General features: G+C 41.0%; 1 protein-coding gene and 1 long non-coding RNA gene across 3 annotated transcripts in view; one reads left to right on the top strand and one right to left on the bottom strand.

The window, feature by feature from the left end:
* The window catches only part of dennd1a (DENN/MADD domain containing 1A), a 53,598-nt gene that overhangs the window by 24,256 nt on the left and 16,856 nt on the right, over positions 1–12,486 (bottom strand). For both annotated transcript variants that reach the window (XM_044173541.1, XM_044173542.1), the window contains exons 3-4: positions 10,438–10,481; positions 9,976–10,025 (exon numbers count right to left, since the gene is read on the bottom strand). In XM_044173541.1, coding sequence (XP_044029476.1) covers positions 9,976–10,025; positions 10,438–10,481 — 94 coding nt within the window. The remainder of the gene's footprint in view (positions 1–9,975; positions 10,026–10,437; positions 10,482–12,486) is intronic.
* LOC122865296 overlaps positions 1–12,486 on the top strand; it is a 30,238-nt gene that overhangs the window by 1,060 nt on the left and 16,692 nt on the right. The window contains exon 2 of the long non-coding RNA XR_006375448.1: positions 1,674–1,767. This is a non-coding gene — a long non-coding RNA (uncharacterized LOC122865296). The remainder of the gene's footprint in view (positions 1–1,673; positions 1,768–12,486) is intronic.

The following is a 12,486-nucleotide window of genomic DNA, read 5'->3' as shown; positions in this document are numbered from 1 at the left end:
ATTGGGCTGATCTGACTGGTCATTCAGTCTTGCTTTACTACTGGCTTCACTCAGTTTAGATCTTGCATGCAACTTTACCTCTTTCCTCGCTGTCTCTCTCTCCCTCTCACTGATACACACACCTACAGAGTGAGAGACGCCACAGTTCAGGTCCGACTCAGGCTGGTGTTCCAAATTCTCCTGCCTGTTTTGCCAGTTCCCTTGTGTGTCTCCTCACCTACACACATACAACACGCGTTATCTGCAGCTGGGCCTACCAACCACCTCTTGAATAGCACTGCAGCTATTGATAATTTTAGTAATCGAGTATTCTACCAATTATTCCAGCGATTAATTGGATACGAAATACTTTTGCTTTATTAAAAGAGCAATAGTAAATATGCAAAAGAGAAAATAGGACAGGTCTCTTAAAATTAACAACTAATTGGTTTCCATTTTAGAAAAAACTACAATTTTATTGCTTCAATTGCATACAATAATATCTGTCAAAATAAACCCATTTAGTGCATTTAAGTGGCATATTACATTCTGAGCTTTAAAGAAAAAAAATCTGAAAGGCAAAAACAAATGCCTTTTGCTTTAAAAAAGGTATATAAGTTTCAGAACTACAAGCTTAACCTAACCTAACTACAGTTCAGGCATAACGTAAGCCTTTACTGTCTTCTTTAGTGGCATTTGTAGAAGACAAAACAAGTGGACAGGAACTGTGACTATCATAATAATAAATAACATGAATGAAGCTCAGGCTTTCACAAATTTTATTTTCTGTGGTTAATATCTTGAAAAAAACCTAGCTACTTAGGGACATCATAACTAGCCACCATATTGATTTACGTAACTAGCCATTACATATAGCCATAATTAACGTAACCTACATTCTTTACTAGCCTTCATATATCTTGTGTCGGGTCCGCTCTGTGGACTGGATGCATAGACTGTAATGTTAAGCTTTTGACTGAGATGCTGAAGCATAGTGGTCTGCCCTGGGAGGTTCAGCACGCATTAATCATTTCTTTGTTCACTACAAAACTCAAATCCAGCGCTGTACGGTCCCCGCATAGCTGGAGGCGTGCATGTAGGGCTGGGTATCTTTCAAACATTTTTGATATCGATACTGATACCTTGACATCGATACCGGTTCCTGAATTATACTTTTTTCGATACCAACTATATAAAATTAATTTTAACAAAGGAAAATTACATTACACATTTTGGTACAACTACTCACTTCAAAGGAGGAAGCTGTTCAAAGACCTGTAAGCACCTGGAGAAACTGTATTTACACTGCACACTTTACTAAACCTGGATAACTGGACTAAAATGAAGACAATGATGGAATACCTGTATAGTAGTAGATTATATAAATTATAAATTAATGTCAAAAGGAACATTTATAACAAACAGTATAGCAGAAATACGCCATCGTAGCAACTAGTCTGCCTAATCCAAAGAAGAAGAAAAAGAAGAAGGGAATGACTGTGTGGGTTACGTTTATGGTACTGGGAAATAGTGGCAGAGTGAGACCTCTTACTTTGTGCTAAAGAGAAGCTAGCCCGGGTCTGACAACAATCCATCGTGTCAACTTCAGGAGTATTTCTCTACATTATCGGTTGGTCTATAACGTTAAGAAACACCATGTTTGCTGTCAGAAACGCTCTCTGCCTCTGCTCCAGGTAATCCATCCCCGCGGTAGTGAAGAGAGGTTGCGCCGGGGCTTTCATCTTGGTGGACGATGTGATGAACGGACTCAACAACGAGCAGATACAGGTTAGCTGCACTGGCTAGCTAACAAGCAGCACAAAGTCCACTTAGTTATCTGTGTATATAAGCAGCTGGCAGTAAAAAAATAAAAATAACTGTGAGCCCCGTCTCTGGGCGTAACGTAGTGTTTACCTGCATGACTCGACGACATGTAACATTAGACAGCCAATCACCAGCATTATTAGATCTTGGTACAATTGGCGCACGCTGATGAGATTTATAACAAGGCATTCTTTGATATTCGATGTTAGCAATTTGAGTCGGTGCCATAATCGTATTGTATGTTCGGTACCCAGCCGCACACTGCAGAGCAGAGGCGGAAGGTCCCTAATCCTATTAACCGCCCAGATAAATATCTGATTTGACAGCTCATAACATTTACATACGGCAGTGAGTGGGTTCTGTGCAAAGACAAATTTACTTTTCCTGACATTACAGCTGATGGTCAGTGGCCCCCTACCAAAACATTGACTCAGTGGTTAGACGGCGATAATGCTAAATGAGCCGTATAGAAATGTGAACGCAGCCGTAATGATTTTTCAAAAGTTGTTTACTGTGTACAGGACAGTAAAGAATCCTTGCCTGAATTCATTCAGCGGTTCATTTCAGTGTGGGACAGTAATGCAGGGATAAAACGAGACGATAATGAGTTCTTTCTGCATATTGCCACATCTTACAAACTATCTGTGCTGGATTGGCATGATCTAAACTGGAAAACAACAATAAATAAAATAATGGCGTTACACAGGAATCAGGTTTCCTCTCAAAACAAATCTCCTGCAGGTACTAAACAAATGATGCAACGGGTAAACTATGATAACACTCGCCCAACAGGAGGAGAACAGCATTCCAATAACAATAATGAAAAAAGGGCCCTGTCGCAGATGTGACAGACTAGTCAATTAGGCTATAGACTATAGAACCCCACAGCGCCCTGCCAGATTTTACAACGCACATCATAGTCACACAAGGTGTGACTGCCATCAGGCTCCAGCAGGCCCATCTCGAGTGGCTCTCGGGGGGCCACAAACAAATTATAATCATGCCTAGGGAGGCCATGGAGAAGAAGGATCAGATAAACTATTCATTTCGGTGTGGGACAGTAATGAAGGGATAAAAATAGACCAAACCCAAAGACTAGAAAAGAGCCATGGTTAAATAACAGTATTCAAAGCTGCAAAAGGAAATGCAGAAGAGCAGAACGCAGATGGAAGAAATCAGGTCTCCAGGTCCACTTTGTGGCTATGAAAGAATTATTACTCCTTTATAATAGGATGGTGAAGGATGCAAGAACATGTCATTTCTGTGCACTTATTTCTTATTTTACAACCCCAGATTCCTATTTAAGACTGTGGATCAGTTAGTCAACCCAGCCTCTCCTTGTGCCCCTGCTGATTGTGATGCTGATTGTGAAAAGTTTCTTTTGCACATTGCTGGTAAAGGTGGAGTTAATATGATCTGGTGTTACCCCAATCCTGCCTTTTTAGATGTGGATCACCCGCTCAGGGATTCTTTGAGCAATTTTTCTGCCGTTACTCTGCCTGAACTTGCAGACATCATGTCTCTTATGAGAGTATCCTCCAGCCCTCTGGACAAAATCCCAACTAGGTTTTTATTGGAAGTTATGGATTGTATTGTGGCCCTTTTGCTCATTATTTTTAACAGCTCGCTGTCTACTGGCTGCATCCCAGATTACTTTAAAACTGCTTGTGTCCAGCCAGTCCTAAAAAAACCTGGGCTTGATCCTGCCCTCCTGGATAACGATCGCCCAATCTCCAAACTGTCTTTTCTTTCAAAGATTCTCGAAAAACTTGTATCTAAGCAACTTCTTGCTGCTGTGGAAAACAATAATACCTTTGAAAAGTTCCAATCTGGCTTTCGTCAACACCACAGTACTGAGACAGCACTTCTCAAAGTCACTAATGACCTTTTAATGAATGCAGACGCAGGCATGTGTTCAATTCTTGTGCTGCTGGACTTGGAAGTGCTGCCTTTGACACAATTGATCATGGCATTCTTTTAGATAGACTGAGGAAATGGGTGTGCATATCTGGCACTGCACTAGACTGGTTCTCATCTTATTTGTCCAATAGGAAATTCTGTGTCAGCATTAATAACTTCATGTCATCCTTTTCCCAAATCAAGTACAGTGTGCCTCATGGTTCAATTCTGGGACCAATACTGTTCTCCTTATACGTGTTTCCCTTGGGTGATGTCATCCGCAGAGATGGTATTTCTTTTCATTGTTATGCGGATGACACTCAGTTGTACCTCCCTGTCAAGCCCACTGACCTTAGTACGCTGAGTTCTCTGCAGGACTGCCTGTCTGACATAAAAAATTGGATGTCGATACATTTTCTTCTCAACTCAAATAAAACTGAAATCCTTGTTATTGGGCCCCAACACATCACTAAACAAATATCTACTGGTAACCTGTCACAACATATTAAGCCTGTTGCAAGAAATCTTGATGCCCTGTTTGATAGCAATTTATGTTTTAAGCAACATATCACTAAGCTTGTCCAATCATGTTTCTATCACCTCAGAAACATTGCAAAAATCTGATCTATTTTAAATCTTAGTGAAGCAGAAACTGTTGTACATGCTTTTATCTTCTCACACCTCGATTATTGTAACAGCCTGTTCACTTGTCTTAATCAAAAAACTTTGACATGACTGCAGACTGTACAAAACTCAGCTGGTAGGCTGTTAACCAGGACCAAGAAGTACAACCACATCACACCTGTTTTAGTCTCTTTACATTGGCTCCCTGTTGGTTTTAGGATTGATTTTAAGATCTTGTTGATTACTTTTAAGGCTCTTCATGGCCTGGCTCCAGACTATATTTTAGACCTTGTAATCCCTTATGAACCTTCACGTACTTTGAGATCTTCGGGCAGGGGTCTCCTGTCTGTTCCTGAGTCCAGGATGAAAACTAAGGGGGACAGAGCTTTTGCTATCAGGGTCCTGAGGCTCTGGAACAACTTGCCCAAAGAAATTAGGTTGTCTGAGTCAGTGTCTCTGTTTAAGTCTCTTCTCAAAACACATTTTTATCGGAAAGTATATCCTGACTTTACCTGAACTGGCTGTTTATTATATCTTTTGTGTATTTTATTTCTTTATATTTCATCATTTACTATGGTATTTTATTTCTCTTGTTGTGAAGCACTTTGTACTTTGTTTTGATAAGTGCTCTATAAATAAAGTTTTTTTTATTATTATAAACCCCTAATACTGGCAGCACCAATTTGGCTTTCTACTTGTCCAAATGAAGATCCAACTATGCCAGTTGAAGTTAATGGTACTACTGTTGATATTTTGGTAGATAGTGGAGCTACTCTCCCTGCGGTAAAAGCAGCTAAGCATGTGTGTACACCAACATCTCATTTTGTCACCACTGTAGGAGTTTCAGGCGTTCCTATGGCAGAGCCAACAAAACTATGGTAACAGTTAAAGGCTCAGATGTGCAGCATTCTGTTATGTAAATTGCATGCTCCCATTCATTGTACTCCAGATGGATTATTTCTAACCATCCCTGATTACAGGGCCATACAGGCAGTTCAATTCTACAATACACTATTGACTGTTTGTATTGCTGGACCTTGCCAGATTTTACAAACCTTCAAAACATTGCAAAAACATTACCAGCCTGTGCATCAATGCTGTCTGCTATGAGGCCGGTCTTGCATTGTCACTGTACAGCAGCATTTAATCATTCAGAAGAGTACAAACAATTAGCTGATGTGTTGTTGAATACACATGACAAATTAAAGTCTGAGCAGTTTTTGGGTCAGCAAGGGTGTGCTTTACCAATTCAATTATCTAAAACACACAGAGTGAATTGTTTAAGGTTCATAATTCTTTTCCACAGTCAGTTCAGCAGTCACACCAGGCTATGAACCAAAAAAGTTTGGAGAAATGGTGGCTCGCTGCCAGTTCTTGAGGGAAGCTGCAGCAGCCTCTTAAGCACAAACAATAACAAGCCTGGGTGTTGAACTGTACATTATACAGCTAAGAGAACATATCTCATTGCCACAAAGTACATTTGTGTTTCAACAACTGCCACTTGCAGTACAATATGGACCCCGTTCAGAATTGTCCAGCCATTTTATGGGTACCATACCAACAATACTATTTGCCTCAAAAAGCTATTGCTGGAATCGAAGGTGTAATTCAGTCCCTGCTTGATTAAGGTGTACTGGTAGAAGCCGCCAGCCCATGCAACACTCTTTGCCTGTCCCAAAACCAAACCGCCAAGATGAATGGCGATTTGTTCAAGATTTGCAGCCCATTAATAGCATTGTTGTGCCAACGGCTCCAATTGTGCCTAACACAAATTCTACTCTTGCCTCATTGCCCTGAAATTCAACCCACTACACAGTCACTGATTTGTGTTCAACTTTCTTTTCAATTTATTTGCACCCAGATAGCCAGTATCTGTTTGCATTCACATTCAAAAGGTAAACAATTTACACCTCCCACAGGGTTTCGTCGAAATTCCTACTGTATACAAAGCAGCGGTAAAACGTGATCTGGAAATTTACAGTTGCCAGGCGGAAGCACCCTCCTTCAGTACAATGACCTATTGATCGCTTCACCTTGAAGAATGGCCAACGCCTGCTGTCACCAGACACGGTGAAGCTCCTGAACAACATGCCTCCTCCTAAAACAAAAAAGGACCTTGATTCATTTCTTGGCATGGCTAATTACTGCAGACAGTGGGTTGCTGATTACGCTGCAATGGATTTTGTCTTGCGTGCTGCAACTGGGCAAACAACCCCTCCCATTGTGCAACAGACTGAAAGCATGCACAAAGCTTTTCAGAATCTAAATAATGCACTCACTGCTGCCCCGCCTTTGGGCCTTCCAGATTATCATCAGACGTTTCACCTGCATGTCCATGAAAAGGATGGCTTTGCTACAGGCATCCTGGTGCAAAAACCTGGGTCACATTACCGCCCTGTTGCGTACTACTCTTCTCGACTTTCGTTGGTGGTCCTTGGTATGCCAGGCTGCCTCAGGTCAGTGGCCGCTGTTGCCACCATAATTGAGAACTCATTTCCCATGACTGTATCTGTCATCCTGTATCCATGACTGTTGCATATCTTAAACACCTCTGCTACTCAGCACATGACAAGTTAGTGCGCATGCACCAACGTGCATGCTGCCTGTTGCTGTAGCTAGTTCGCCTACCAGCCCCGGCTGGGAGTTGAGGATGCCATCATCTTCCTGCTGAACCGCATCTACACCCACCTGGACAAGCCGGCAATCATGGTGAGGATCATGTTTTTTGACTTCTCCAGTGCTTTCAACACCATCCGGCCAGCCCTGCTGGGTGAGAAGCTGGCAGCGATGCAGGTGCATCCCCCCTCGTGTCCTGGATTGTGGACTACCTGATTGGCAGACCACAGCACGTGCGCCTGCAGCACTGTGTGTCGGACAGCGTGGTCAGCAACACTGGGGCCCCTCGGGGGACAGTCCTCTCTCCCTACCTCTTCACCATCTACACCAGAGACTTCAGCTACCACACAGAGTCCTGCCACCTTCAGAAGTTTTCTGATGACTCTGCTGTGGTGGGAAGTATCAGCGGTGGTGATGAGACTGAGTATAGGGCTGTGGTGGGTAAGTTTGTCTCATGGTGTGAGCAGAACCATCTGCAGCTCAATGCAACAAAGTCTAAGGAGCTGGTTGTGACTCCGGTTTCCATCCAGGGGGTCAGTGTGGACATTGTTGAGGACTAGAAATACCTGGGAGTACACATGGACAATAAACTGGACTGGGCTAAGAACACTCAAGCTCTGTACAGGAAGGGCCAGAGTTTTCTGAGGAGGCTGAGGTCCTTCAACATCTGCCGAACAATGCTGAGGATGTTTTATGAGTCTGTGGTGGCCAGTGCTTTCCTGTATGCTGTTGCAAGCTGGGGCAGCAGGTTGAGGGTAGCGGACGCTAACAGACTCAACAAACTGATCCGTAAGGCCAGTGACATTGTGGGGGTGGAGATGGACTTTCTGTCGATGGTGTCAGAGAGGAGGATGCTGGCCAAACTACATGCCATCTTGGACAGTGTCTCCCACCCACTCCATGACGTGCTGGTCAAGCAAAGGAGTACCTTCAGCGAAAGACTCATCCCCCCAAAATGCAGCACAGAGCGCCACAGGAAGTCATTCCTGCCTGTGGCCATCAAACTCTTTAACTCCTCCCTCTAAGTGTCAATCTTTATGACCTTAAGTCGATAAACTGGACATTGGATCACTAACATCATTGTAATACTTGAAATAATTGTGCAATATCCTCTGTTTAATACTCTGGTGCAATATACTCTGTTTTCAGTTTATTGATATTTATTCATACTTCTATTACTGCTGTGCAATATCCACTGTCTCATAATAATCTTAATAAGCTACACTTAACTTGACAGTACATGCACTACTACTTATTACTTATATTATCACATTGCATTATTATACCGTACATACTTATCATCGACCGGTAATCCACATTGTACTTATACACTTATTTTAATTTTATACTTATACCCACTTGGTACTTAATTTATCTGACCTGTATTATAGTGTATTATATTTTTTGCTTAGTACTTCTATTCCTGTGTGCACTGACGTGATAGTGAGCAGCTGTAACAAAAGAGTTTCCCCTCGGGGATCAATAAAGTATTTCTGATTCTGATTATGATGACAGCTGCACGCTGCGAAGCAATCATTCTTTCAAGTTCCCATATAACTTTAAAGCGCTTACCTCCTCTCAATCCAGCTACTCTTCTTCCCTTGATAGACATAGATGATGAGCATGACTGCATTGCTGCTATTGAAATTACCTCATCTCCAAGGCCAGACTTGTTGCAGACACCAATACCTAATTCTGATTCGATCCTCTACACTGATGGTTCCGCTTGTATACCATCTGATAGCAAACACCTCGCTGGCTAGGCAGTAGTGAATGACTGGGAAGCGCTAAAAGCCTGAGCATAACCTAATGGTACTCCAGCTCAAGCAGCTGAACTCTATGCTCTCACTAGAGCCTGTATTCTAGACAAAGACAAAGTTGCCACAATTTATGACTCCAGGTATTCTTTTGGTGTGGCTCATGACTTTGGGCAACTTTGGAAAATGAGAGGCTTTTTAACATCCTCTGGAAAACCAATCCAACATCACATTTGTTAGATCAACCCGCAACTCCAATTTCTGTACATTCCTTTAATGATGAATCCTCACCAACTGTAATGAAGTTCATTTACACACAGACTGACTTTGACTGAGACTCCAGGCTTGTGGTGTTTCACAAAAAAGCAAATGAATGACAATGTACTGAGTGGAAGGTTAATTATCAAATGGTGCAAGGTGAGTCAAAAAGTTTTAAACGTATTGAGCCTATTGCTGTGTGCCTTATGGCGAAGCACATCGTACAAGTTATTGAGCATATCTAATCCCTTTCAGAAAGGTAGATTCTGCAGAGATAGCTGCCTTATATCCTCCATTACATAGACACAGAAGGGACGATATAAGGCACAGCACAGCCCTACTATGGTATGGCATATACAGTATGTCTCCCAACAGTTTGTTTGATATTTGTGGTTAAACTAATCCTCCACAGGGTCACAAAGGTTGCTATTCACGCACCCCAAAGATTGGCAAGAAATGAAGGTTATGAGGTGGAAATGAGATATTGTGATTTTCAAGGTGCTGAAGTATGGGTTCCACCAGGGTTGCCATTTGATAAGAAAATGCCTGAAGATGAAGGTGTTTAAGTATGCGTTTGCAATAAATTGGAGATTTTTGATAACCAATGCGCTGACATAAAAGCCAGATAGAGATTCAGATGTATGACTCGATTAAAGAAATTAGAGAATACATGTCAATTTCTATCCAAATATGCTGCTATTCTAGATGATTTCTGAGTTACTATATTTCAGGTTTAAAATATTGTGCCATGATATGAGCAAAAATAATTTTAACTATACACTCTGTATTCAGTTAAGAAGTTAGAATGATATTCTGCTAGCATTCTGCTTCAGATGAGGCCTAGGGGAAATTCCTCAAAAATGTTTCTTTCATGTGTAATATAAGAAAATTCCATCACAATGGACCCCCAGGTACAAGGGGTCCCACCACCCTCCTTACAAGATTTGAAAGATCTAAAAGCTCTCAGCCAGGTATAACAGCACCTGAGACTTGAAAACGGCCTGTTACATGCATCTACCTGTCCATACTGAAGGGGAAGCAGAACTTGGGTACAGTCTGAAGAGTTTCCTGTGGGACACAGATAAATGAAGTAGTTACATATATAATCATCAATATCTACTAATAATGTTGCATTGTATCATCATGAAAAACGTTAAAGGGGCTAATGGGAAGGATGTAATGTGGAGGAATTGATCCATGAAGAAGGGAGAGAAAGAGCAAAAAATACATGGACAAACTAACCAAAGAAAAATGGTATAATGTATTTCTAGGTTGCCTAAGTTTTCCACCTCTGACATAAATAAACAGAACACAACAGCGGTATATGCCTTGGTTATAGTTAAGCCTCTGTACAACATATGAGAACAAGAAAACAATGCGAGGAAGAGTTACAAATGTATGGAAAAGGAACCAATAAATAACTGAGGAGGGTGAGACACAGAAAAGCAAAAGGAAGTACACTATACTATGTATTTCAAACCTGGTCTGTGTAGTCTTCAGGATACTGCCTTTGCACCTCCAGCCCTGTTAGAAATGGACAGAAATGAAATGAATGTGGAGAAGAGAACAGGACCTAATGGAGCACACTGATTTTGAGTTATGATGATGAGTCAAAATTCATATCTAGCCAGGAAGGTTCAAGAATTTTTTTTTTTTTCCAGACTGATAAATTAAGTTCTAGTTAGTAAATTAGTCTGTGATGTTCAGTGCATTTTCCAGGAGCTGATTTGTATTTATTGATTTCAAAAGCATGTGGACCACCAGACTTTTGGTCTGGGTCTGTTTTTTCTGGTTTGGGCCCTTTAGTTCCAATTAAGGGAACTCTTAAAGCTACAGTATTGTGGATGGGTTCCCATAGCCAGTTCCATTTTGGATGTGATTCCTGGTCGGAAAAATACCCGGATTTGTTAAGCTCCAATGCTACATCACATCAAACTGACTAACTTATTCAGTCAGTCTACTGGCTGAGGCAACAAGCCAGGACAGTCAACACTACAGCTCAACCCTCCGACTGACTGTGAGTCTCTCATTCTCCACAATGCATTCTACAACGTTAAACTCTGTGTGAAACGTTAGTGTACTTGTGTGAGAGAGAGAGAAAGAGCAGAACAAGTCACAGCTTAAAAACACTGAGAATTCATTTAACAATTAAACAATCATGACAAAGTATATATAGAACTGAACAAATCATCTCTTATCAAAACTTTCATCTCTCCTTACTCTTCTTTGTTAGCAAAGACTAAAGGAAAACATAGGTAGCAGCTTCTTGTTTTTAGCAGACTGTCGCCGGGTTAAAATGACAGACATCAGCGGCGGCAGATTAGATCAGCTGTAGCTAATTCAGTAATAACTAAAATGATATAAATAACTAAAAGTTTGACTGGTTAATGTGCTCTCTGCTGGTGGTGTCTGTAATCAGACAAAGATTGATTGTGAGTGAAAATACACATCACTCTGTAACAGCACTGTACAACTGACAGTGGACTGTGTGTTTTTGTAGCTCAACAGGGATCAACAGAGATCCCTGTTGAGCTACAAAAACTCTTATTTATAGAGCACTTTTCAAAACAAAGTACAAAGTGCTTCACAGAGACAGAAATAAAATACCACAACGAATGATAAAATACATGAAGGACAAAAACAAAATAAGACAATGATAAATTAAAAAACAATAAAATAAACAGACAGCTCATAAGATCAGGATATGCTTTCAGATAAAAATGCATTTTGAGAAGAGACTTAAAAGAAGACACTGATTCAGACAACCTAATTTCTTCAGGCAGGTTATTCCAGAGGCTCGGGGCCCTGATGGCAAAATCTCTGTCCCCTTTAATTTTCATCCTGGACTCAGGAATAGACAGAAGACCCCTGCCTGAAGATCTCAAACTACGTAAAGTAACTACGAGCCAGGTCACGAAGAGCCTTAAAAGTAATCAATAAGATCTTAAAATCAATCCTAAAACAAATAGGGAGCCAATGTAAAGAGGTTAAAACTGGTGTGATATGATTGTACCTCTTGGTCCTTATTAAAAGCGTAGCAGCTGAGTTCTGTAGAGTCTGCAGTCATTTCAGAGTTTTTTGATTAAGACAAGTGAACAGGCTGTTACAATAATCAAGGCGTGAGGAGATAAAAGCATGTACAACAGTTTCTGCATCACTAAGACTTAAAATAGATCATATTTTTGCAATATTTCTGAGGTGATAAAAACATGATTGGGCAAGCTTAGTGATATGTTGCTCAAAACATAAATTGCTATCAAACAAAACACCAAGATTGCTTGCAACAAGCTTAATATGTTGTGACAGGTAGCCAGTAGAGGGCAGTATTTGTTTAGTGACATGTTGGGGCCCAATAACAAGGATTTCTGCTTTATTAAGGTTGAGCTGAAGAAAAATTTATCTACATCCAATTTTTTATAGGACAGGCAGTCCTGCAGAGAACTCAGAATACTAAGGTCAATGGGCTTGAGAGGAAGGTACAACTTTGTGTCATCCGCATAACAATGAAAAGAAATACCATGTTTACAGA

Source organism: Siniperca chuatsi, linkage group LG18, assembly GCF_020085105.1.
Source record: "Siniperca chuatsi isolate FFG_IHB_CAS linkage group LG18, ASM2008510v1, whole genome shotgun sequence".
NCBI classification, from domain to species: domain Eukaryota; kingdom Metazoa; phylum Chordata; class Actinopteri; order Centrarchiformes; family Sinipercidae; genus Siniperca; species Siniperca chuatsi.
This window is presented reverse-complemented; position numbering and strand designations above follow the sequence as displayed.